Below are 24,041 nucleotides of genomic sequence, written 5' to 3'. Positions count from 1 at the left end.
TTCAATTTGAGGCAATGTCACTGAGCTAGTGGCAGGCTTTCTGCCAGAAAAGCCATCACAGACAATGACATTTGCAATCCTCATGTGTAAAGCATCAAACAAGATATGACAGCAAGCCACTGAGGTATGACCACCTTTCACAAGTCACAGACTAGTCACTGCTTATATGTGGCTCCTTGTTTTGTATCTTTTCAAGACCTCATTCCCATGCCTCACTCAATCCAACCAGAAGAATACAAAAGAGACCCGTGTAAAGTTTTGACAGCCCCTCACCTTTCACATTGATCTCGAGCATGCACATCAGCTCCTTTTTTAAGGAGAAACTCCATTATTTCTTCATGATGTTCGGAGACAGCAAGAATAAGAGGGGTATATCCCTCCTAAAAGGGCAGATAAAGTTAAAAATCAAAGTAAAACAAAAAACGTTCAAGAAAAATAGGAATGTAACTTTTGGGAAACACTTCACTAACAAATATAAAAATTCACCTTATTTTGGGCCTCAATATTAGCATTATGTTCAAGTAACAGCTCTGCTACACTGGTAGAACCAGACAGGACAGCCAGATGAAGGGCAGTGTTGCCATCAGTGTCTGCCAGATTTGGGTCAGCACCATGTTTTAGCAGAATAGCTACACACTTTTCTTGCTGGCATTGTGCTGCCTGGAAACAAAACACAAAAAACTTCCAGTGTTTACATTTCACTTTGTTACAATTCCTCCAGCTTCCCAATACTGCGAATTAAAGCACCTTCAAAAATTAACTAACATATGCCCATTCCACACTAATCACAAAAGGTCTAGATAAAGAATACTGAAAAATACATCATTTAGTTCAAGATCATAAGCCTCAGTTGCAAAAACGTAACATAGTCCACATACCTTCATCAGTGGTGATCTGTTATCATTGTCAAAAAGATTCAGCTTACACTTGTTTTCTACTAGATACGTAACTACATCCACATGGCCGTTTGCACAAGCAAGATGGAGAGCTGTCCTAAAAATTAAATAAATTGAATTAGCAAAGACAAGGATAATTTCAGGCATTTTGATAAACAGATATCAAGTTTCACTTTGCAAATCGCAAGCTTAAGAACTCACTCCATTACCAGTAAGAGGAGGTGCACACCAAATGCCCAAGACTTGCTAGCAAAAACCCTTTGCAGCATCTGCTTAGTAAGGGGACATTTCCTTCACTGCAGAACTGAACCTGCAGAGATTCCTGTGCCTAGGCATTGGGTATTGCCCTCAGTGGGACTACACACATGGCACAGCAATAGATCAAAGCTACGGAATCTGAGGACTATAGCAAGTAAACTTCCAAGTTTTTCTTTGATCATTCATGGGCCAGAAGTGTATTGGAGATGTAGGAGATGAGTTTCATCGCAGGAATATTAGTTTCCCCGCACTTTGACAGTTTCTCCATTTTCTCTAGTTTGTTTACTACTGAAACAAAAAGCAAGACCCCACTTGCACCAAAATGCCTCTAATAACATAGCAAATCAGAGAGCAGAGCACTCTAATCCTGACTACAGGAAAGTAGCGTTTGACTTTCCTTTTAACTATCATAGTCATAAAAAACCTACTACAGAGGAAGTTCTCTCCAAGGAGGCCATACCATGTTTCTACCATATATAACCAGCACAGGAAAATGCAACATTTTTCTTCAGTTTAAAGCCTTGCCAGAAAGAAAAAGGGTCCTTCAAGCCACAGAATATCTGAGGTCTGATGTCAGTTAACCAGCCTACTCGTATGTGGAGGTGCGGCAGCCCGACCCGGTCAATCCCGAGCCCCCAGCCCCTGCGGTCAATGCCGTCCATGCCAGCGACGAAGAGGCCACCGAAGATGCGATATCCTGGGGCTCGGCACAGGCCGAGGTGTGGGCCGCCCTCTCCCCTCCCCTGGAAAGTTTCTCTTAAGTTTATTAGTTCAAAGTTCCACTTTCCCGCCTTGTTCCCTCCCCTGTTGCCACCCCCCGCTAGAAGTTTCTGTTGCCGCGGTTCCCTCATTGGTTTGATGTAATCCCTCCCCGGTTGTCGTTGATTTGCTCCCCTGCCTGCCCGTCATCGTTGTTCCGGAGCCTGTTGGCTCCGCCCCTGCTTTCCCGCCCTCGGAGACCCCGTTTATCCCTATAAAACCTTTGTTCCCCTTCCCTCGTGGCCGGAGTGGTTCCACATCACGAGACCATACGCACTCAGTGCCAGGCATCTCTGTGGTCCACCCCACCTGAGAGCCCCTCGACACGCCCCTTGCTTCAGCATCCCTTCAATAAATTGTGCTTTGAGGACTCTCAACCTGTCTGGACTCTCTTTACCTCGGGGGCAGCCAGCGATACCACTACCTTCCCGCTCAGGGGACATCGTCCTCTGCCACGAGGCCATTTGGCGGCCCTGGGGCCGACTGAAGCTGCCCAAGAGCGGAGCGGAAGAGCAGGGTAGGCTGAAAGCCAGGACCTTGGCTAGGTCCTGGCGACCTACCGAGAGCCCAGAGAGCTCGAAACGAGACACAAAAGCATCTATACCACCTTAAAACTACACTCGTACAGAAAGACACAATCACCAAGGAAGTTCCTGCATATGTTTCTGCCCTTGAAGGCGATACAATAAAAATTCTGCAGTTCCCCAAGAACTGAGGGGAACATCAGCACTAGTTTTGAATCACATCAGTGTAGGTAGGTCCTCTATTTAGAGGAGCTCAGCCAACCTTCAAAATATTTTAGTACCTTGCTGAGTGGTCAAGGTACAACAGCTCCCCGGCTGGGTGGGAACAGAGAGGGGAAGGTACACAAATATGGCACATGAGTGCAGGAACTCAGCAATTTGTAACACAGATACTCCTTGTCAGATGGCAGCTGATGGGGCCACTTCCACAGACTTGAGGATAAGGACAAAAAAACCACCCAAGACTTCAAAGAACTCATGATGCCTTGCTACAGACAGGAAAGAGACTGAAGCATCAAGGAAGACCTCCTGCTTCTGAAGAAATGACTGACTGAGATTATCTGAAAGCTAAGAAGGACTGGTTATGAAGGAGTCAATGACCATCTAAAAGCTGCTATTAACAAGCACTGGGAAACATGACAAACCTGAAGTCACTAACTACAGGCTCATCACTGCCATCCTCAGCCAATCCTCTCAGTTTGCCAAGTGGAAGGGAGTTGGCTCCGCTTGGAGCAAGGCCTGCTGAGCTCCACACAAGATCCACTTCAGGGAACAGGCAGACGGAGAACATTAGAGTGTTCACAGTTGCCTATCCCCCCAAGAGACCTCCAATAACACCAAAGCTGTTCTGCCACCAGCCCTAGGAACTCTGCTCAGACTCTGCTCCTTCTGCTGCTGCAGTCCTACACTGATCACCCATGTGGTAGAAGAGACCTGCTGATGTCTGAGCAGCTGCAAAACAACCCAACCAGGAGGCCTCAGGGGAACAGCAAGTTGAGGGCACACACTTTCAAAGGCACTTAGCTAGCAGCTACAAGCTAAGGAATGTAAAGCTCTGGAGTTCACTTTGACAAGCAGCTGACTGGGTAAGTCTCTCCTAATGATTAGCTTTGACCCAGGATTCATGACTAGCCAGTATTATACCTGTGAGTGCTTTCAACTTCATGCCAGGTTTTGTCTACCTTTTTCAGCACAGCTGAAGGCTTCCCTGGACCATTTCTGAAAAGCCTTTCCTCTCCTGACTAATGCTGTTCCATACGCATTTTTGGAGGTACTATGGGCTACAGGACCCACTTTATGGAAGGAGCCTGTAGGTGTGAGACTTGCCACATCCCTGGTGTACTGTTTTGCTTTTGGAAATCACAAGAAGCAGAACTGAGATATTCATGTGAACAATGTACACATTTCAGCCTTTAATTCACAGGTTTCCTGTTCTTCACTTCTGTTTCTGATGACGTCTTTAAGTCCCTGGAGGATGTGATGAAGCTCTGGAACACAATTGCATCTGATGATCATTCAATCCACTCATCACACCCACATGCACTAAGAGGGCACAGGTGAGCCTATAACCCTCATGGCTGGTATAATATACACCAGCTGCAGCAACCAGGCAGGTTCTGTCCACGGGATCCCTGTCAGGTAAGCTTTCCAGCACTGAGTATTGCCATGCCAAAATCACTGCAGTGATCTAGAGAACTTACACTGCCTTGTCTTTAGTAAAATCTGGTTTGGGTTTTGTTTATCACAGTGTGCTACTTTATTTCCCCAGTTAAAATGCTGATAATAGCTTGACACGCAGAAGGAAACCTTACTAGAGGAAACAAAGACTTCTATACAACACATTAAAATACAATAATTAGACAAATTATATACCAGGGCCTGCTAAGATCTGGTGACTATTTCTATAAATGCCATTGGACACCTTGACTTAAGTAAATGGAGCAGGCACAAAATGCAGTCAATTCACCTTAAGCTGCATCCCCCATCTCCAGCTGCATAATCAAATACTAATTGCCAACACTCAGGCACATAATCCTAAGTGATGCATCCTGGACTCTTCCTTGCTTCTCCTACAAATCTAGATAGTTTTAGGGCAATGAAACTAGCTGAGTTTTATTGCTGCCAGAGGTCCAGCCTTCTGGACTACTGAGCTAGACTGTAGCTGAGCTACTCTGCTAAAATCAGCATCTCTTCAGAATATCACAAAGGATTTGACTCTGAGTGTTTTCAGAAAAGGTGATTCCCTTATGCTTATGACAGATCTCTAGGAACTATGCTGCAGCCCAGGGCTTCTCCTTAAGGTAGAACTGAAAAGCGCTTGTTGTGCTTGACTCAAAAAGCCACACAACAGCACCTGTCAGAAGCAACAGCTTTTCCTGCAAGTCACTGACCAGATCTTCCAGTCCAAGGTACTGATTGAGCTGTACCAAAGCCTCAGAGCAAAAAAATTAACTGCCACCTAAAACCATACTGTAGCTTAGGCTGCCACATCAGAGTCACAAAAGGCAACTGTGCATGCAGCATCAACAAACAACATGTTCATTTTGCGTTATAAATCCTTCCTGACTCCAGTGTCTACCTTTCTTTAAGTTGCTCCCAGCTGAGGAAGTGCATCCTTCGGGCTCAACTACCGAACCTGCACGCTGAGCCCTCAGAGGTGCACACAGATAGGTGCAATTGCACTCTGATTCAAAGCCTGGCTGGAGAATGGCTATGAGGCTCTTCCTGCAACTCCCCTAGGCCAGGCTAAGAGCTCGCTTCCACTCTGTGCCCCTGGGCAAGGACACAAGACTCCGGGAATGAGGGCACTGAGGAGGCCGGGTGAAAACTGGTAAGGCGACAGTTGGCCGAATTCAAGGGGGTTTAGGTAGCACAAGCCTGATTCCCTCAGCCAGCCCAGGGCTGCGCTCGGCTGCAGCGCCCACTCGCCCTCCTGCTGCCCACAGCGCCACTGCCGCTCCGCTCCTGCGCCGGGCAGCTCCTGGGGGCTGCTCAGCTAGCTGCACCTGGGGCTCCCGAGATCGCCCCGCGGCTCCCGCCCTTACCGCTCCGCCTTGTCCCGCCCGTCGATGCCGTATTTCTTCAGTCCCTGCCGCACCTGGCCCAGGTCGCCGCTGGCGGCCGCGCGGTGTAGCTTGCCCAGGTCCTTCTGCCGAAGCTCATAGGCACCGGCGGGGCAGTGAAGGGAGGCGCTGCCGGACGGCGGCTGCTCCTTCCTCTTCCTCCCGAACCCAAAGATCCTCTTCATCCCGCAGCAGGGACGCCGGCACAGTCCCGTCTGAAGAGAGCGACGGCGGGAAGCACCCGGCGGGCTTTATCGTGCCTCACGCGGGAACAGGGGAAGGGAGCACCCGGCAGCGACCTCGACTCGGTGCGGCTGCTGCAAAGCGGAGCGAACCTTGAGGGCGAGGGGTACCCTGGGGCGCTGACAGCTCCCGCTGCCCTGGGGCGCTGACAGCTCCCGCCGCCCCGGCAGCCCCAACGTATCGCCCCGCGCACCCAGAACCCCGCGCAGGCGCAGGCGCGGGCGGGCAGCGGCGGGGGGCCTGCGCAGGCGCGGCCGCGAGAGGCGGGCAGTTGCGGACAGAATAGGCCTCCGCTGGAATTGACGTCCTGAGGCGTTTAGTGCTGCGTGGGTGTTGCTAGCAGGCTTGGGTGAATGGGTGACGAAGCAACAGACAGCAGGGATTAATACAGGATGAAAGGGGATGGAGCGAGGCTTCAGACATCATCTAGTTACGTGCCTGAGCAGATGCCGAGGAATACATCTGGTCCAAGTAGCTGGGATTGCTAGCTGCCGATTGAGGTGCAGCTCGAGCTGTGGGTGGGAGCTCGAGAGCAGAGGCTGAACTGCCGTGAACTGCCGACCTTCGGGATGTCAGAGGGCGCGACTGTGGATGACGCTAGTCAGGTGAATAGACTCTAAGACACAGCAGGAGCCTGGAACTGCCGACTTTTTGGATAGCAGAGGAGGTGAAGACCGGTGACGGCAGCGAGGTGGTTGGACAAGGAGAGCGGGACAGGAGCCGCAGACTGGGGCGGCAGAGCGGGGCTGTGGAAGCGCAGGGGGTCTTTATGTAGGTGCCCTCCTGGGAGGCACCAGCTCGGGCTGTTTCTGTGTTACTGCTCAGGAATAAATGGCTTTATGGAAAGAGCTATGTGAGCCTGTGCTGTGGGAAGCCTGGGCTGGAGCCGGTAGGGAAGCTGGTGTGCCTGAGGCAGTGGGCTGCGGGAGGTGTGTCAAGGCAGGCGCCGCTCGGCTCGCTGCGAGGGCCGCGCTCCCAGCAGTGACAGCCTTTGGCCCTGCATGTGTGACTGACTGCCAGGTTGGTGACTGTCAGACTGGCAGTTTCCCTAACATCCGTGACACACTCAGAAAGTTACTTTATGGTAAATGTGGCTATATTTGGCACCGACACGGAAGAATACAAACATGTATACGGACGGACTGTATGAAAACGTAGTAGAGAAAGCAAAATATTTGGTGTCGGTAAATTTGGAATCATTCTCAATATTGTACTGCTGCTATGATGCCACTGGGTAGTTCAGATACCATATAATTTGGGGATGATGCTTAGGATATTTGGCTAATGGAACACCTTGCCAGAACACTTTTTCCTGTCTTTAGAAACTACTTTTTGCATATGAATTTCTGAAAAACAGATGACAAACAAAACCTAGTCCAAACAGAGGAACGTATTTTTCTATGATTAGCAGCGAATATTATTTATTGCAGTGGGGCAGGAATATAGTGCCACTTTTTAGGGAGGTGATTCAGCCCTTTGAAATATTTTGTTCTCCTTCATCACTAAGAATGGTACATCTATTAAAATCTTTATTTTCCTTTCCAGAATGGATCTTCACAACTTTATCAAATGTGTTTGCTTCTAGCAGTATTCTCTTGTACCAAGGTGACTGATGTACAAGTCACTTTCATTAGTTGATTCTCAGTGTATTTGCAGTGTTCTTTCAGACCTGATCTCTAGAAAGAAGAGCCAAATTTTTTTTTTGTTTTAAATTTTAAAAAGATGGAAAAAAAATTTAAAAAGATAGAAAAATACTCTTTTGCTGAATCCACAACTAAGTAGGTTCAGGTTGCAAAACCTAAATTGTTTTGAGTATTAGGAAATTACTTATGAGTAACCATTTTTAAGAGTGTCTCTATAGTCAGTCTGGCCATTTAATGGATAAATGGAGAGCAAAATGCATTTTTTTAACTGAATATATTTGTTTTCTTCCAGTCATCTTAGAAGAAAGGCAAGTTTTTATTTACAAGATGACAACAAGGAGTAAACACGAGTCATCTCTATGCTCTTCAGGAGGAAGTATTTAATCTCAGTTTCTTTTTCAAGTGGACACGTGCTCAGCCACAAATAGTTTTGTTTTTACAGGTTACTCCCTAGATAAGACCAGGAGTTCCTAATTCCATGTCAAATATTTCAGAATGGTATCAATAAAATACCCTGTGAGTACAGAGTCAGCTTTAGCTGGTGGTGACTTTGATAGCTGAATGGGCTAAAATTTGGTTTCATGCTTTTAAAGATAACGGGATGCTGATGGGGTCATAGAGTCATATGGGTACAACAGGAACTGTTAATTCATTATTAGCCAAAAAAGATGCAAAATAAATAGCTAGACTCTCATTAAACTAACTATCAGCTGTTTGTGTTGATCCTTGTTTATACTATTTCATTAATTGTGTTGGCTCAGGGTGCTGTTGAAGATACCAACCTGTTTTTTGTTTTGATTAATTTCTATTTTTATTTTTATAGTTCCTTTCTGGATTTAGGTTTGGGGTTTTTATTTTTTAATTTTGGTGTTTTCTATTCTGTTGCTTTTTCTGTTCAGTGTTCTCTATGCTTATCTGTAGTTTCTCAGTATCATCCAGTAACAGCTGTTTCTTTTCCTGTCTGCATGAAAAATTTCATTCCTGTTCCTGAGTTCTTGTTTAGTCACAAGACTTGTGTACCACAGGTAGATGGCCAAATAGTGCTTAAGTGTGACTTAAGTGTTGCATAAGCACTGGTATTTGGGTTAGTCTGCTAAAGGTGCAGCTTCCCTTCAACATGATTCACTGTAGCTGGATAATTTAGCTCACAGTCTTTGTACAGCTGAGGTATCAAATGGCAGTCTTAAAATTCCCCTTTGCCAATATGGCTAATTCCCTTATTAGACCACCTGGTGTATTTTGTCTAGCAGGAAGGAGAAGTGTCAGTGAAGACTTGGTCTGATAATAATATGCTGCTGAGTATTTGGTTTAGTACACCTGCTTTGCAATTGCTGTATTTATAGGACTGGTACAACTTAGAAAAGCTGTCTGGGAGGATTGCATGTTTTGGCAGTGCCAACTCTGAGGCTTTGAAGAGGATGGGGTAGTTAACACACCTCCTGCAGACAGTGACTTCAGCAGCTTTTGTTCTAAGCAGAGGACTGCAACTGTGGGGCTGCTTCTGGTGTGCGGCTCCTGGAGCCTTCTGCAGTCACTGGCTATGCTGAGTCAAGCGGTGGCAGTTTTATTTGCTCCCAGTCCAGTCTGACACACCATATCCTAATAAGGTATAAACGGTCCGCTTCGGACGCCTTGACCCCTGTGGGCTTTCGGGGCTCCGGCGCGGTCGAGGAGGACCTCGCTGGCTCCCCGGGCAGGCGGTCCCGGTTCTCCAAGCTGCTGCCAGGCGGCAGTGAAACCCGCTTCAGGGTCGCCCGATTGGGTGGAGGGACCCTGGTGTGAAGGCCAGTGCCAGCCGCGCAGTGAGGCGAATTGGACCGAGAGCCCCTCGGAATAAAAGCAGTCCAGGCGGGTTGAGGACGAGCAAGACGCAGGTTTATTGGAAGGAGAAGCAGGGGAGGCGTGTCGCTCTAGTCCTCAGGGCGGCTCAGGGGGAGAGTCCCGGTGCTGCGCACGAAGGGGTTCCCCAGCAACCGAAGGTGCTGTGCTGAGCAGCCTCGAGCACGCTCGGACACGACCTTTTAAGGCAAGCCACGGGGTTTCCCGGGGCGGAGTTGCAGGGGCGGGACCAACCGGGTTAGGGAAGACGTCATCGGGGGCAAATCAGGCATAACTGGGGCAGGGAGTACAACGAACCAATGAGCGCGGGGTGGCAACAGAACATTCTGGGGGTAGGCGGCAACAGGGGAGGAGTAGGGGAGGGGACAGCAAACTTTTAACACAAACTTTTGGAGGGAGGGAGAGTACGGCCTACAGCCCGGCCTCCTCCGAGTCCCAGGAGATGTTATCGCTGGAGGCATCCGCTTCTACGGGATGGAGCTCCACGCTTTGGGACTCGGGATCGGCAGCCTCGGGCTGCCGTACTACTACAATATCCCATGTACACAGTAGGATTAACAGCTAGCTTTCCATTCAGAATGTAGAAGGGATTTCTTTTGGCTTCCTCTAAGTGATGAACAAAAAATGTTACTTTTTTTTTTTAATACAGTAAAAGAGTTACTGTATGAGATTGGCTCAGCTGGTCAGAGCATGGTGCTAATAACACCAAGGTTATGGGTTCAATCCCTGTATAGGCTGTTCACTTAAGAGTTGGACTTTATGATCCATCCTTGTGGGTCCCTTCCAACTCAAAATCTTCTGTGATACTGTGGCTCAGAAGAGTCTTACTAGCATATTAAGAACCACACAAATTCACTGGCTCACACTTTTTGGGCTACCAATATACAGTTATCATGGAAATGAGCTCTGTGTTATTGTGGAGTCAAGTAGGTTGCAATTTGATTTGTTCGGTTTGGTTACATTTTAGTTGAGAAAAATGCAGAATAAAACCTCTTTCTTCCTTCTTTTTATTAAACTACTTGGAAATTATAAATCATAAGAAAGCGAGAAATGTCTGCTGACAATATGACTGCAATGCTGTGGCTTAACCCCAGACATGAACTGAGGTACCACACAGCTGTGTTATCCCTACCCCCTGCACACACACCACACAGTGGGATGGGGAGGAGAATTAGAAACAAGTAACAAAACCCCTGACTTGTGGGTCCAGATAAGAGCAGTTTAACAACTGACTCAAATAAAAAAAAAAAAAAAGGTCCTGTCTAACTTGACCTACTTTCTATGGTGTGGAATATCCCTTTGTCCAGTTTGCATAAGCTGTCCCAGCTATGTCTCCTCCCAGCTTTTTGTGCAGCTCCCCACAGGCAAAGCATGAGACATCGAAAATTCCCTGACTACTGGTAAGCACTGCTCAGCAACAGCCAAAACATCAGTGTGTTATTGTGCTGATTTGGGCTGCGGTAGAGTTTTCTTCACAGTGGCTCATATTGCGCTGTTTTGGATTTGTTCTGAACGCAGTGATGATAATACAGAGATGTTTTTGCTATCATTGAGCAGTGCTGTTGAGTCCCCAGAGTACAGTCCCTGGGCCACCTGCTCTGGGATAGCCACAAAATGTTGGGTCCTGAGAGCAGTCTTGGGCTGCCTACTCAGGTAGATGATATTTGGAATACCCCTGCTAAATACCCCCTGCTATTTGGAATACCCCCTGCTAAATTAAGGCAGAACAATGCCAAACAATGGCAGCAATGATGGCAAAACTAAATTTTTGTTTCCAGTCTTACTCATTCTGGAAAGTGCTGAATGTTCAGATTCCAACTGCGTGAAGGCTGTACATTCTTCTTCAATGGAAAGTCTATCACTGATTCCAGTAACAGTAGTGAAATTATCTGAGCTAAAATGCTTTGTGGGGGTCAGACCTATGGTTGGGTTTGGTGCATCCATACAGGGAGCTTAAAACATCAATTATTCTGAGTCTACAGTGCACATATCATAGCCCTGTCCAGAGGTGTGCTTGAGTACAGAGAACATGTGAGAAACATTGTGATGGAGAGGTATGGGAGCCTTCATCCTTCCAGCAGTCAACAACTATACAAATAAGAGAGTAGGCAGAAAGTTAAATGATGTTACATTATTCATTTTGTTTGATTAAATGTTTTGTTGTGCTTTCAGTTTGTGCTAGCTGTGTTTCAGATATTGATAAATTTGTGTTTGGAATAGGCTTAGACATGGTTTTCAATGGACACTGAAGGAGAGAACCAGGACTGTTCCCAGAAAACTGCCCTGAAAGCTTCAGCTGATAAATGGTTCTTCTGTGACCCTCACATACTGATTATTAGCTTTTTTTTTTTGAGTTCAAGCTAGTTTCAATTTCTTGAAAGACTGAGACTTTCGGAAATAATTCTGCATACTTGATGTTTAAAAGCAAACCAGCATCAGACAAAAAGAAATCAGTGTTAATCAAAATACAAATGCAAGAGATTTGCTTATATTGCATAGTCTTTGATCAAACTGCTAAGAAGCCAGACTTCATCGGCTTACACAGCATCCCAGAGTTTACTGCTGCTTCTTATGTCATTTGCCTTTACTTAGAGTTTACAGTACTGTTGCTCCTTAGCAGAGCTCTCGTTCTCAATTATGTGAAGAACTTCTGCAATGTACTGTTTAATTAAATTTGTTAGCTTCCAAAGGGCATTTGGGATTTACAGCCCAAGGGGATCCCCTGGAGAGGAGGTGAAACATGATTTTAATGCACTTTTTGCAACCTGTTCTTTGGTGTATGTGTGGAGAGTGAGCTATCAAAGTTGTAATGCCTGCCTTCATGCATTGGAAGCAATGAGGACTGGTTAGGTGGACTTGTATAGCTGTCTACTTCCCGGCAATAGCCGGGAATGGTGTTTCTCCTCAACTTCCAGGTGTCAGAAATGGCTCTAAGCATGAAAATAATACTGGAAACATTCCAAATACATTGAGTGGAAGGATTAAACGGAACAAAGGGAACACGTCTGTTAAAACACAGAACATGAGAGGAGCAACATCATGCAGCTACTGTAATAGGAAACATTTCTGACAGTTTCGCCAAGCTCAAGAATCCAGATCAGTCAATCTGCTGATCAGAAAAAAACGGATGTGGTTCTTACTGTGAGTGCAAAAGAAGCCAGCTATGCAGAAAAAAACCCTAACAGATAAGTGCTTTCTGCATGACATACATTTAATAGACTTAAGAGTTTATATTCAGACTACAATGAAAAAGTTTTCACATCTCAACCAGGGAGAAGGGAAAATATAAATGTTCTATAAAACCAAAAAACTTTCCAGAGCCTTTCCATGGCGTTTCATTCAAATGAGGTAATTTTTGGTTAAAACGTCACGGTACTCCTCTATGGCTCTGCAAAAAGGATCCTGGTCCACACGAAGGTTTCTTGAAGATCCAGCACACTGAGTTTCAAGTTCAGCAGTGGCTGGGGAGAAAAGACACAAGATTCTTTATGTTACTTTTACAGCAGACAGGGAGAAACAAGGCACTGTAAGAACATTTTACATGGCATGAGAGTCTGCAATCCTGAATGAGACTTCAGAGTTTCCAAGGACACATAAAAAGGGTAGAGCTGGGCACAAAGGAAGAAACACATTTTGTCCCCATTTGCTTATCAGTCAACAGCATTTCTAAAGCCAGTGAAAGACCTTGCGGAGACTACATGAACATCTTCTGGGACTCCACAAGTGACTCCAGTGGCCCTTAACAGAGCTTCTTAATGTAGCTCCTGCAGAGCTCTTCAGCCTGAAGTCTTTGCTTTCCTTAAACGCTCAAAGCAGTGCTGTACTGGAACACTACTACTGCACAGCTGCAGTCCCTGCAAAGCAGTGACTCTGGAGGACCAACTGTCATGAACAGGTGGATTTGCTCTTTGGACGCTTGCTCTCAAATGACAGAGTGTGTTTCATGCTCCATATTGCAAGCACTGAACTCATGTTTGCCTAAACACTACTGAATTATCTCTTCCTAAAGAAAGGCTGTATTTTGTCTCTGATCATGTTCTTCTTGCTTATTCAAAACAAGACTGGAACACCTATGCTACAAAGACAAGCCATAAATCATAGCAAGAAAAATCAAGATATAACAGCAGAGAACTGTGTAGCACTGAATGCAATCCCTGTACAGGGAAGAAGGGACAGCTGAAGTCTATGAAGATCTATAAAAATGTGGGGGCTTCTTGGATGTTTTTCCTGGAGATTAACTCTAGTGAAGGACAACTTCAGCTTAAGCCAAATACTTCTTTATGGGGCAGTGGGTGAATTTTCTTCTTGCTTGTCTTTTCTAGCCAAGAGCATGACATTCTATGCAATATTTTGGGAAGCAGGAATTTTTGACATTTAAGTCTAAACTGGAAAGGTAGCAGAAAAAATTCTCCGTGCTTAGCAGAGGAAGTTGAAAAAATTGGCTTGAAAGCTGTCAAGACTTAGAAACAGTCACCTTTCCCATTAAAAACACTCCTAATGTAATGACACATTACCTTCTTTAAGTTCCTTAGTGATTTTTTCATTCAGTTCATGTCATACCTAGAATTATACATCAAATATACAGTTAAGATATAATATGACCCAAATGGAATTGTTAAAACTCCTAAGACACTCTTACACCCCACAGACAATGTGATAAACCCAAAAATATCATTCCAAATGGAATGATGGCCTGTGATGGCCAAGAAGATGCTGAAGGCCTTGGACTAAAGCAGGACTAATCCTAATAAAGCCAGAGTAGTTGAGGTATTGGAAGAAAGCACTTTCCCTGGTTTATGAAGCCTTTACAATGACCAGAAGGTCCACAGGACCCTCTGCAACATGTGTGGATGAATCAAGAGAAGAAAAAGGTCTGGTTTGCCTCTTATTTCTTCCAGTAACCCTTTTGTGATTCTCATCCCTGCCCGAGGAAAGAGAACTAGGTGGAAATAAAGCCAACACATGGATTTCCCTGAAAAGGGAATGAAAAGGCCTTTGAATGAAAATACACCTTTGAGGACTCTGGGAGTGTCTCCACGGCTCTCCTGCCCCCCAGCCCTCTGGAGAAGGCATTGCACTGACTAGCCCAAACCTTCTGAGCAGGTACCTCTCACTGCTTAGCTCTTCAGGCAGTAACCTACTGGGTCACTTGCAGCAGTCACCATCTCAGTAATTCAGTTTCAGGAAGTGATGCTGACTTAATGTTTACCTGTGGAGCTTCTTGAGCACAGAGTAAGTTGGATCCTCTAAGACTCCATGAGGTGATGCTCAGAGTCTAGGAACTCAACTTCAGAGCAGTACTGCTACTCCACACACAACTGCTGTTGCTACCCAGAGCTTTCTGACTGTCAGAACAGGCAAGGGGGGTAAAGAGCTGACTCCTCTAGTTTAACCAAGCTGCCTTAGAACAGATGAAATCCACCCATATGGTGACACTTAGAGAAGCTGAACTACCACAGAAGCCATAACTTCACAAGTACATAAAGCACAGAAGTACTTGGCAGCAGTCACTCTCTCACTCAGAGAAACAAGCCACTTCAAAGGGTTTCCAGCTTTAGGCAAATGTGAATACATCAGTAAGTTTGAATCGAAAGCTAACAGCAGAAATGGACAAAACATTTCCAGTAACACCAAGCTTAAGTTCAAAAGTCTTCAGTGAGACACAAGAACATGACCTACATGTACATGAGGCAAGGGAAAAAGCTCACAATAGAAAGATCACTAAAATACAGGAGGGTAGCTGGAAAATTAAACCAGAAAAGGAACAGAAATTGAGAATGCAGGGAATCAACATTCCCTTTCTCACATTATGTAGGGAAATTGGCTTCACAAATCCACCAATTCACACTAGTTGCAGCTAGCAGAGTTCACTATTATTTCTATTTCAAGACACCCAAATTCATTTCCAGGAGCCTTTGGCACAGCTCTTAGAACTGAAGCTTGACAGTCTGTAAATGTAACAGCCACCCTCGAGGACCCAAAATCTTCTGGTACACAGATCATGAACAGTACTTCCTATTTATGAGTTGGAGAGGGATGACCAGGTTTTAAGACTCTTGAAATTTTTTACAACTCTGATGACCCAAAGTCTTCAGCCTTACAATGTATAGCCCTGCACTGTTCTGAGGATCAGCAGTTGCTTTGGCCTATTAGACAATATGGCATGCAGCAATAAATGGATTCTAACTTCAGGCTGAAAAGGATAACCTTTAACACGGCTACTTTTCAGCAGTAGTTGAGAACAATATTTCAAAATGCTTACCTTGGCCACAGAAGATGCAAGCCTCTTTTTTTGATGATAATACATTCTCACATTGGCTTAGGAAGCTTCCTCCTTCACTAAGACTTCTGTCCAGTCCTGAATTGTTGCCAAGATGTCCCAGTGCAGAAGAATACAGAACTGGAGTTGCAGCCAGACCTCCGCTGACAATGCTGCTCGTGATTGAAGATTTGCTTTTATGGCGCTCCAGGAGGAGTTTAGCATTGGCTTTTGCAAGTCTCTCATTGGCTCTGAAACATTTGGAAGCATACAAACAGTTATCTTTGGTAGTAACACTTCCCCAGAGCTACCCTCCAGCTCCTTGGCTACTACTGGACTTCTGAGATTAAGAGCATCCAAAATTAGCACATCATTTGACCTGAGCTAAGAAGTCACACTAGGTGCAAGGAGCAGCAAGTGTTACCAACGCTTAGGAGTGCTCAGCATGAGGGCATAAAGCACTCTGTGAAAGCTGTGTATTTACATAGCTTCTTCTGGAAGGTACATCACCTCTGTAACTACTCAGAGCTAACCTCCCCTTCCCAAGGAAGCTCAGAGCCACTGCTTAAACAGAAGCCAAAAAAGATCATTTCTATTTGTCCTTCACAAAATCCAATTCTGTTCTCTGAGGGGAGAACATTCATACTCAAGGAGTAGCAGACATGAAATTCATCTTTTGTGTCATACGCAGGATGAGATTATAGAGCAACAAAAAAAGCTGCCACTTAACATCAACTTGAAAAGTATGCTGTTAATGCCATGATCAGTGGTGTTCCTGCTGGAACACTGAAGAGAAATGAAGGCCTGCTGAAGGGCAAGGGTCTTAAGGTATTTTCCCCACAAACATGCTGTCACAGGCGTTGGCACATAATTCCTCTTCTGCACCTGGCCAGCATTAAGAAGGAAAATGCAAGAGGAAAAAGGAGTCCTCGATAATTAGTCAAAATAAAGCATGGATTTACCTTTCCAGTTTCTTTGATAGGCATCGTCTAGTTGTCACTTCCTCCAGATATAGCTCCTTGTACTTTTCCATTTCTGCCTGTGCACATTCGAAATCTCTGATTCTCTCTTTTAGCTGGTTTGTCAGTGAAGCATGATGACTGCTTCTGATTTGTTCTAGTCTGTCCTGGGAGGCTGCCTGTGCCTGAAGGAGACAGTGACCTTCAACCACCAGAAGGGAAGAGACCTCTGCCCACCTGTCAATTGCATGGACCCAGTTTCAAGGGCCCAGCTTGGCTCAGAGAGGTGGCTGTGCCTCCTCACTACCATTGGCAGTCAAGGCAGAACCCTGGAGCTACCACCAGGGTAAATAATACTTTTCACTCAGGAAGAAGCCCAAATTAGTACTACTATTCAAAGCTACTGATGAAAGCTACTAATCCTACACTATCTCTACAAGACAGGGCATAGAGAACAGGATTCCTCAAAGACATCAGCAGGATGCCTCATCTCTCCCCCATCTCCACACCTGCAACTTCAGTCACTTCTTTTCTGAGCACTCTGCCTCGTACAAGGACAGAGCTGGACCTGTAGGTCTGGCCATGACAGCCGGAAGGTACAAAATCCCTTCAAGCACGAACAGCAAGAACCAGAGCAGCGGACACAGACAGCCCCCAGGCACTGCAAAATGGAAACCTACCCTGGGCAAGCTTTTGATTCAGGGACCTCCCTGCACATTAGACACTGTGAGAGCACTCCTGCCCAACCATATTCCCTTCTCCCACTGCTCTTCAACATAGACACAAATACAGTGCTAACACACAGAATTGGGCACCCACAGCAAAACACCAAAAAGTGATTCCCACAAAGTCTACGCAGTGCCTACAGACACACGTCAGAAAGTCACTTACTTGCAAAAACAGATTGACTTCTAACAGTTTTTTTCTTATATCCTTGTCTGCTCGTTCTTCCACCTCCCTTTTATACTGTTCCATTTGTTTGCGATCCACCATGTTAGTCTCCAGTCGATGCTGGAGTTTTTCCACCTCTTCTTTCAGCTGGCATTTGCTCTTCTCCAGTTCTTCACAGTTCCCACTCAGGGTGGACAGCTCTTCTTGCAGATCTCGATTTTGTGCTTCTAGCTGCATGCTTCTTTTAGACTCCATGGTCAGCTGCTGGGAAAGTTCAACAACCTGTACATGAAAAGAAAAATCCCAAATACAAAGTGAAACCCAGAGGGATTGAAACACAGAGAATTTTGTTAAAATTGCTAAAGCGGTTGGCCATGGAGGCTGTATTTATCATCTACTGGAAACAAGCAGAGAAAACACTTGAGAGATTGCCTGAAAGAAGTAGAAAAGTTTAGACTTCAAAAAAAAATTATAAGGCACTTCAGTGAAGAGTATGTCTGGCTCCCCGTAAGAAGATGTGTCACTGTTGAGCCACTAGCAGAGAAGTAGAAACCCAGGTTCTCAGGCAAGAAAAGAGAGACTTTATTATTTTGATTTCCATATATATAGACTTTTCACAGGTCACCCTGATTGGTCAGTCAAAAACCTCCCCCTAGGCCTAATTGGCCAGGCCTGAACTGCCCAAATCTTGAGACCCTGTTTGCAAAAACATCCAAACTTTATCTTTGTTTATAAAACACAGCAAAATGTTCTCACGAGAAAGACCTGTGCTAGTCACAAAGATGGGCTGAAAAAGCAACCTGTGAGCAATGAGTTAGAGATCTTTTCCTGTGTCACCTCCCCTCATTGTGCCCGGGCAGCGACGATGCTGTTTAAAAAAGCAAAGTCTGAACTGCATCCTGTTCAGCTCATGCCTGAGACAGGGCTCAGGGGCTGATCTTCCTCTTGCAGCCATAGTGGTGTTCCTCCCCTCTCTTCCACACAAGGCCTCAGAGCAAGCTGTGACAAAGCTGCAACCAACAACCCTCTGCAATATGGAAGAGGAGAAGAAGCACAGAAGGCTGCATTCATGAATTGCAGCAAGGGAGCATCGGTAACTTCCTCAAGTCTCTCTCCTACTGCCTCTTGGAATACTGTGATTTTTTTTCACCATGCACAGAAAGAGTTAGGCACACACATATATAGTTTGATTCCTATAGGCACAGGTTTTCCATACCTCTGCTCGAACCCGAGCCAATTCTTCTTGCAGGTACAGGCTGGCTTTCTCCAGGTCACCCTCGTGGCTCCTAGTAACTTCCAGTGAAGCTTTAGATGTAGATTTTACTTCACCTGCTCTGGCAAGCTTCTGCTGCAGCTGTGGCACTGAGTCCTAGAGAAATGGGGATCCATGAACACGAAGTTGTCACTCAGCATATGAGGTGTGCTTTCACTTCTTCAATTGCATATATACACCGGTCTTCAGAGTGAATTCAAACTAAGAAATGCTACTGGCCACCAGCAGGTAGCCGGGAAACAGATGAACTCTTTCTCCTCCTTTTCCAAAAAAGCAGCCCCATGCTGCCAGGGGGAGGTATGGAAAACTTCACTGTTTCTATTCTAGACTAAAAAGGCACGTCAAAAGCCTGTTGCTATGAAAGCCAGATCCTCAGCTGCCTTCTAAGCAGCCTCTTTCCCGGATAATGCAGGAACCGAGCTCCCACTGGCTCTCCAGGAAAACCTCACCTTAAGATGTCCCCACAGAAACAGGTAACTAGGCTCAGAAGTCACCCAAAAGGAAATTTCTGACCAACTTACTGAGGCAGATGCTTGCAGGTCTCTCACTAGGGCTTCAATCCTATTGCTTTGTTGCTGGACAGTGGCTTCCAATCTGGTGTTTTCAATTTCAAGGCTTAAAAAGAAATACAGGTCTTATAGACAGAAAATCCACTAAAACAAGCACCAATCCCAGATGAAGAGCATGAAGTCAGAGAATCGAAAGCAAAAGTGTCATTCAAAATCAGAGTATCTCTCCTGTGGTGTCCACCAAGTCTCTGCAAGCAACAGACACCTTGCCCCACTCTTGTTCTCTTACCGATGCACCTCTTCTTCCATTCGTTTCACAACAGTGTTCGTCTCCAAATATGCCAAGAGCTGATCCTGCACTTTCTGGATGGCAGCTGTTTCTTCTCTGTCCTTATTATCCAAGGCAGTCATTTGGTCATGAAGAATATGCTCAGACTGAAGATACTTTTTTTGCACCTCCTGCAACTGTAAAATCACAGTAAGAATCCACAGTCATCCGGTGAGCTTTTATACAGAGCACTCAGCTGCTGCTCAAGGATTCACGTGCTGCATATATCTGTGCATACCTTCTGCCCAAACTGTAAAAATTTCAAGTACTTTCAAAGCTTTGCTTCTACCAGCAAATGAAAACAAGCTGTGTTACTTCCTCACCTTCTACAGTGGCCTCTCCCATCCTCCACAGACTTCCTAGAGCATGGTTCTAAGGATGGAACACTACCTGTTCAACCCTTCTGGGGACCTGTGATAATGCTCTTTGTATTCACTTGCTTGCTACTGCATGAAAGCATAAACTGAAAAGCTTTTATGCCTAAGGAAGGAAGGTATCTTGGAAATGTCAGAGGAAAACTGCTCCTGAGTGACCTGTTCTGGAGCACAGCATGGCGCCAGGGCAGCATGGGGAGTTTTCTGATGTGCAAGAGAGCTCAAGTGCAGCACCGAGAGAGGTGCCCAGCTCCCCCTGAGCAGGAAGCTGTGGATGCCTGAGGAGAGGCAGCTCTGCCTCAGTGTGGTGGGGCCAGGAAAGATGGCAGCAGTTACATCCCACTGTTTCAGCAAAGGCTCCCAGGTGAACTGCGTCAGCAGACCTGCTCTGGAGTTGGGAATTGAGCCAGTGTGCTTGGGGAGTGTTCTTAAACCAGGAAGGCCTTGAATGTAGGGCAGAGTGAGGAATCCCCCGACCTGGAAGTGGTGAAACCCTGAGGAGACACAGGTCTACCTCAGCATGGTGGGGGGGCAGAGGCAGGAGGGACAGAGGCAGATCAAAACCTGATGTAACCACCACTTCCTTAGGTCTCTCTCCTTCTGGCTCCCGGGATACTCTTCTGTCCTTTCTCAAAATGGACAGGAAAGCATCAGGCACCTCCCCATTTATTCCTGTAGGGGCAGGCTTTCCATACCTCAGCTTCAACACTCTCCAACTCCTCCTGCAAGCCCAGATTGTCTTCCTCCACATCAGACTCAAGGCTTGTTGTAACTGCAAGACAAGTCCTAAAGCATCCAAAATGTGATAGGAAATATGTCCAATTCTGCATAGTCTTTTCCCTGCTTGCTCCCAAATCAACTCATTCCCTTTCCGACAAGCATCGTGAAAGGAAAGCCAAGTACATGGAAGCCTTGGAGAATTCAGCTTAGAAGGGACCTCTGGAGGTCTCCAGGCCCATCAAACCACAGTGCAGCCTCAACTACGAGGCTGCTAATCATGCTGTTCAGGGCTCCTTCCACTACTCTTCAAAATCCCTATGGATGCAGCTGCATGAACTCCTGGGGCAAGCTCTTCAGCTGCCTGACCATCTACATAGCAAGACAATTTTTCTCTGTATGCGTGGCTGGAACCTGTCATGCCTCCTTGGGCAAGTAGCTTCCCTTTCTCCCAATGCTCCCATTCATACCACTAAACGCACCAAATATGCCTTTGCATAAACCCCCTCTTCTGCAGAGCAATCATGCTGCCAAGCTAATGGCAAGTTTTTAGCGGGTCTGGGTCCGTGTGGGGAGAGGACACCACAGAGAATGGTTTCTGGCAGTCCTCAGTGGGGCAAAGTACAAGAGTACCGAAGGTATGAGGGCAGCCAAGAGCAGACCCGTTTTGCCCGTCATACAGGGAACTCCTTCCATGTGGCTCCTCCTTCTTTTTCTAAGCTCACTCCCCTGCCTCTCCTCAGTCACACTCACTCACTATCTGAAGATGCCTGTGTACTGTTTTAACAAACTCCTCACCTTTCACATTGCTCTGTAGCATGCTCGTCAGCTGCTTCTTTCAGAAGACACTCCAGCATCTCCTCATGCTGTTTGGAGAGGGCAAGATCTAAGGGGGTATATCCTTCCTGAAAGGACAGAGAATCTCCGTTACATAAACAGAGCCGAGTTCTGCACCTGTTTGAAAGAGCAACTTTACCCACATGCCAAGGTTACCTGGTTCTGAGCATCACTACTGGCATTATGCTCAAGTAGCAGCCCTGCTACAGCAGTATTAGCAGACAGGACAGCCAGGTGAAGGGCAGTGTTGCCGTCAGCATCTGCCAGATTTGGGTCGGCACCATGTTCTAGCAGAATAGCCACACATTCTTCTTGCTGGCACTGTACTGCCTGGGAACAACACACAAAAAGGGGGAAGACTTTCAATGTTTTTTTCTAACTCTGCCACAACTCGCTCATCTCCTGGATGCTGGGATAAGACATCTTCAAAGGTTAGCTAACAGAGGCCTAAGCCATGCTGATAATAACATGCATGTGTCTACGGCCCTTCTGTGCAAGGAATCCTGCCAGACACCTCTCCTGAAATGCACCGTCAATAAGCCCTGCTAACAAGATCAGAACACAGTCCACATACCTCCATAAGAGGAGTTCTCTTGAAATCATCAGCAAGGTTCAGCTGGCAGTTCTTCCGTGCTAGATACCTAACAACATCTGCATGGCCATTCGCAGAAGCAAGATGCAGAGGCGTCCTAAAAATTAAACACAGATCTCAACACAAAGGATGAAACAAATTTGTGTCTTTACGCAGCCCTGGGGACCCTGCCCGGACTCTGTTTCCCCCATGTGCTGCCGCTGCTGCAATCCTGCGCTGATTAGGCACGCTGCAGAAGGGAAGGGATGAGACCTCAGCAGCAGCGAAACAACCCTGCAGAGAGACCATGGCGAAGTGGCAGGCGGCAGCGCACACTTCCAACAGCACTCGAGCCGACCCGGCAGCTACAAGCCACGAAAAGCTCTACAGTTCATTCTCCCAGCTGACAGGACAAATCTCGCCTCCCAAGCCATTAAGCCTGAACGTGATCCCACACAGGGCCTTAAGGGCGAGTACTTCCCCATGGCATCCAAAGCTGCTAGGGAGGTTGGCTGCGGCGTGCTAATGCTCTTGTTGTGTCTTTTCCTTAAGAGAGGGCTGCCGAGGACTAGTGGAGCTTGGCTCAGAAGCTCCCGCGACAGCCCCTGCCAGAAGCAGCCAAGGTGTCCCATCAGTGGCCCACAGAACTGACCGCCTCTGCTCGTCTCGCCCGCCGATGCCGACCAGCTTCCAATACCAGCGCCACCGCCTCAGCCAGGCCAGGTCGCCGCGGGCAGCAGCGCGGTGCAGCCTGCCCCGGACCTTCTCACTGGGCTCGGAGGCACTGGCAGCGGCGGCACAGGGCTGCCCAGACGCGCTGCTGGACGGCCACGGCTGCCGCTGTCTGCTGAAGAGCCGCCCGACCCTCCTCTGCAGGGTGTGCCAAGACATGGCCCTGCTGGCGGTGGGGGGGGGCAGCAGCGGGAAACACCCGGCGGGCTGGTGGGCTCCGGGTGTGGATGGGGATGCGGGAAAGGACGAGGATGGGTAAAAGAGCGAGGACAAGGGACAGGGAATCAGACGGAATAGGCACCAGCCACAAGGCTGACAAGGTCGGCCCGCGCAGTGGCTGCGGCCAGGAGCCTCCGAGGCGGCGGCAGGGACTCGCAGTGCTCCCAGCGCGGGACGAGCTGCTTCTCCCAGAGTGGGTTCGGCAGCTCTGAGCGCCGGCTGCGGGCACCAACACACCGAGCCCACAAAGCGCCTGGCAGCGGCAGAGCTTTAGCTGGGGCATCACAGAGGCCGCGGCGCGGGCACGAGCGGCGCCGGGCGGGTGATGGCGGAGCCGCCCTCGGCGTGCGCCCGGCAAGCAGGCGGCCCGGAGCTTGCGAGGCCGCCGGGCGGCACTGGGCACTAGCCCGCCTCAGGATGGCCCAGGGCACGGTCTGGCCTGCTCCGGCCGGGCCGGAGGCTGCGGCAGGCGCTCGAGCAGCTCTCGCCTCACCCGCTCCGGGCTTTTCCCTCAGTGCATGGCCAGGCTGCCTCTGGGCACACGGCCCCGAAGTGAAGATCAGGCTGGGGTCAGATCCCAGCTCGAGCGGGCGGGCACGGCTGGAGCTCTCGAGAGATGATCGCAATAAGGCTGCCGTGCCGGAGTTCCAGGACAATTCCCCAGCTTGTCTGTCTTGTCCCTCTTGAAGACCAGACCCCTTGCCCCCCGGCACCATCGTAGCTGCTGGCGCCTGCTGCTGTGCCAGCTGCTCACAGTGACGTTCAGTTCTGCTGCTCCACCAGCCAACCGGTAGGATGCAGAGCGCTACAAACACACTTTAAAACACGTCCTTGTTTGTCCCAATCACAACAGAAAGTGAAGGCCCAGAGGTTCTGCACGTAATTTCTGGTGGAGAGATGCTACAAAGTCCTGAAAGCAGGCTGGAGGAATTTCCTAATACATTTTTTTTCCTTTGAGGGCTATGGGTGGGTCAGTTCCACACATGCTCAAAAACCTGTAGGATTTGCCTGTGTTTCATGGCTACCAGAAGCTCACCCGCTGCCTTTGCCTTCTGCCCAGATCTCAAGGAGGATTGCTCTAAAATGCAGCAAGAATCTGGGAACTGACTATTAGCAATAGCTCAGCTCGAGCCCGTGATTTTGACATG

General features: G+C 47.4%; 2 protein-coding genes and 1 long non-coding RNA gene across 11 annotated transcripts in view; 1 reads left to right on the top strand and 2 right to left on the bottom strand.

Annotated features, from left to right (window-relative positions):
- Positions 1 to 5,869, bottom strand: part of ANKRD26 (ankyrin repeat domain 26) — a 52,226-nt gene extending 46,357 nt beyond the window's left edge. For 8 of the 9 annotated variants that reach the window (XM_085042483.1, XM_085042504.1, XM_085042544.1 and 5 more), the window contains exons 1-4: positions 5,482 to 5,868; positions 879 to 993; positions 487 to 660; positions 274 to 380 (exon numbers count right to left, since the gene is read on the bottom strand). In XM_085042483.1, coding sequence (XP_084898609.1) covers positions 274 to 380; positions 487 to 660; positions 879 to 993; positions 5,482 to 5,684 — 599 coding nt within the window. In that variant the 5' untranslated portion in view covers positions 5,685 to 5,868. Of the gene's footprint in view, positions 1 to 273; positions 381 to 486; positions 661 to 878; positions 994 to 5,481 lie in introns of all 9 variants that reach the window. The other variant, XM_085042534.1, reaches the window with a different exon arrangement.
- A 77-nt stretch (positions 5,870 to 5,946) lies between these two features.
- Positions 5,947 to 8,316, top strand: LOC146443316 (uncharacterized). The gene is made up of 2 exons (XR_014846814.1): positions 5,947 to 6,347; positions 7,678 to 8,316. It is a non-coding gene; the product is annotated as an uncharacterized LOC146443316 (long non-coding RNA).
- Positions 8,317 to 11,828: 3,512 nt separating this feature from the next.
- On the bottom strand, positions 11,829 to 23,609 carry ANKRD7 (ankyrin repeat domain 7). The gene is made up of 14 exons (XM_085080082.1): positions 23,272 to 23,609; positions 22,595 to 23,146; positions 21,946 to 22,060; positions 21,528 to 21,701; positions 21,333 to 21,439; positions 20,513 to 20,603; positions 19,405 to 19,580; positions 19,128 to 19,221; positions 18,550 to 18,702; positions 17,334 to 17,615; positions 16,446 to 16,627; positions 15,487 to 15,734; positions 13,739 to 13,784; positions 11,829 to 12,685 (listed from the first exon to the last, which is right to left on the bottom strand). Exons 1-13 carry the CDS (start codon positions 23,607 to 23,609, stop codon positions 13,774 to 13,776), a joined length of 2,523 nt encoding a protein of 840 aa, XP_084936208.1. The 3' UTR covers positions 11,829 to 12,685; positions 13,739 to 13,773.
- Between the last annotated feature and the right edge of the window lie 432 nt (positions 23,610 to 24,041).

The sequence above is a fragment of the Lichenostomus cassidix genome, chromosome 1Aa, assembly GCF_008360975.1.
Source record: "Lichenostomus cassidix isolate B80296 chromosome 1Aa, HeHo_3.0, whole genome shotgun sequence".
Lineage (NCBI taxonomy): Eukaryota > Metazoa > Chordata > Aves > Passeriformes > Meliphagidae > Lichenostomus > Lichenostomus cassidix.
Note: the sequence above shows the minus strand (reverse complement) of the source record. Positions and strands in the feature narration are given on the sequence as shown.

What these genes read in the sequence shown, in the direction of transcription:
- ANKRD7 (XM_085080082.1), bottom strand. Translation starts at nt 23,609, where the DNA reads ATGGTGCCGGGGGGCAAGGGGTCTGGTCTTCAAGAGGGACAAGACAGA. An exon ending in ATGGAAGAAGAGGTGCATCG is followed by an intron (nt 19,222 to 19,404) that starts GTAAGAGAACAA and finishes TTTCTTTTTAAG; the next exon opens with CCTTGAAATTGAAAACACCA. An exon ending in ACCTGCAAGCATCTGCCTCA is followed by an intron (nt 18,703 to 19,127) that starts GTAAGTTGGTCA and finishes CCATTTCTCTAG; the next exon opens with GACTCAGTGCCACAGCTGCA.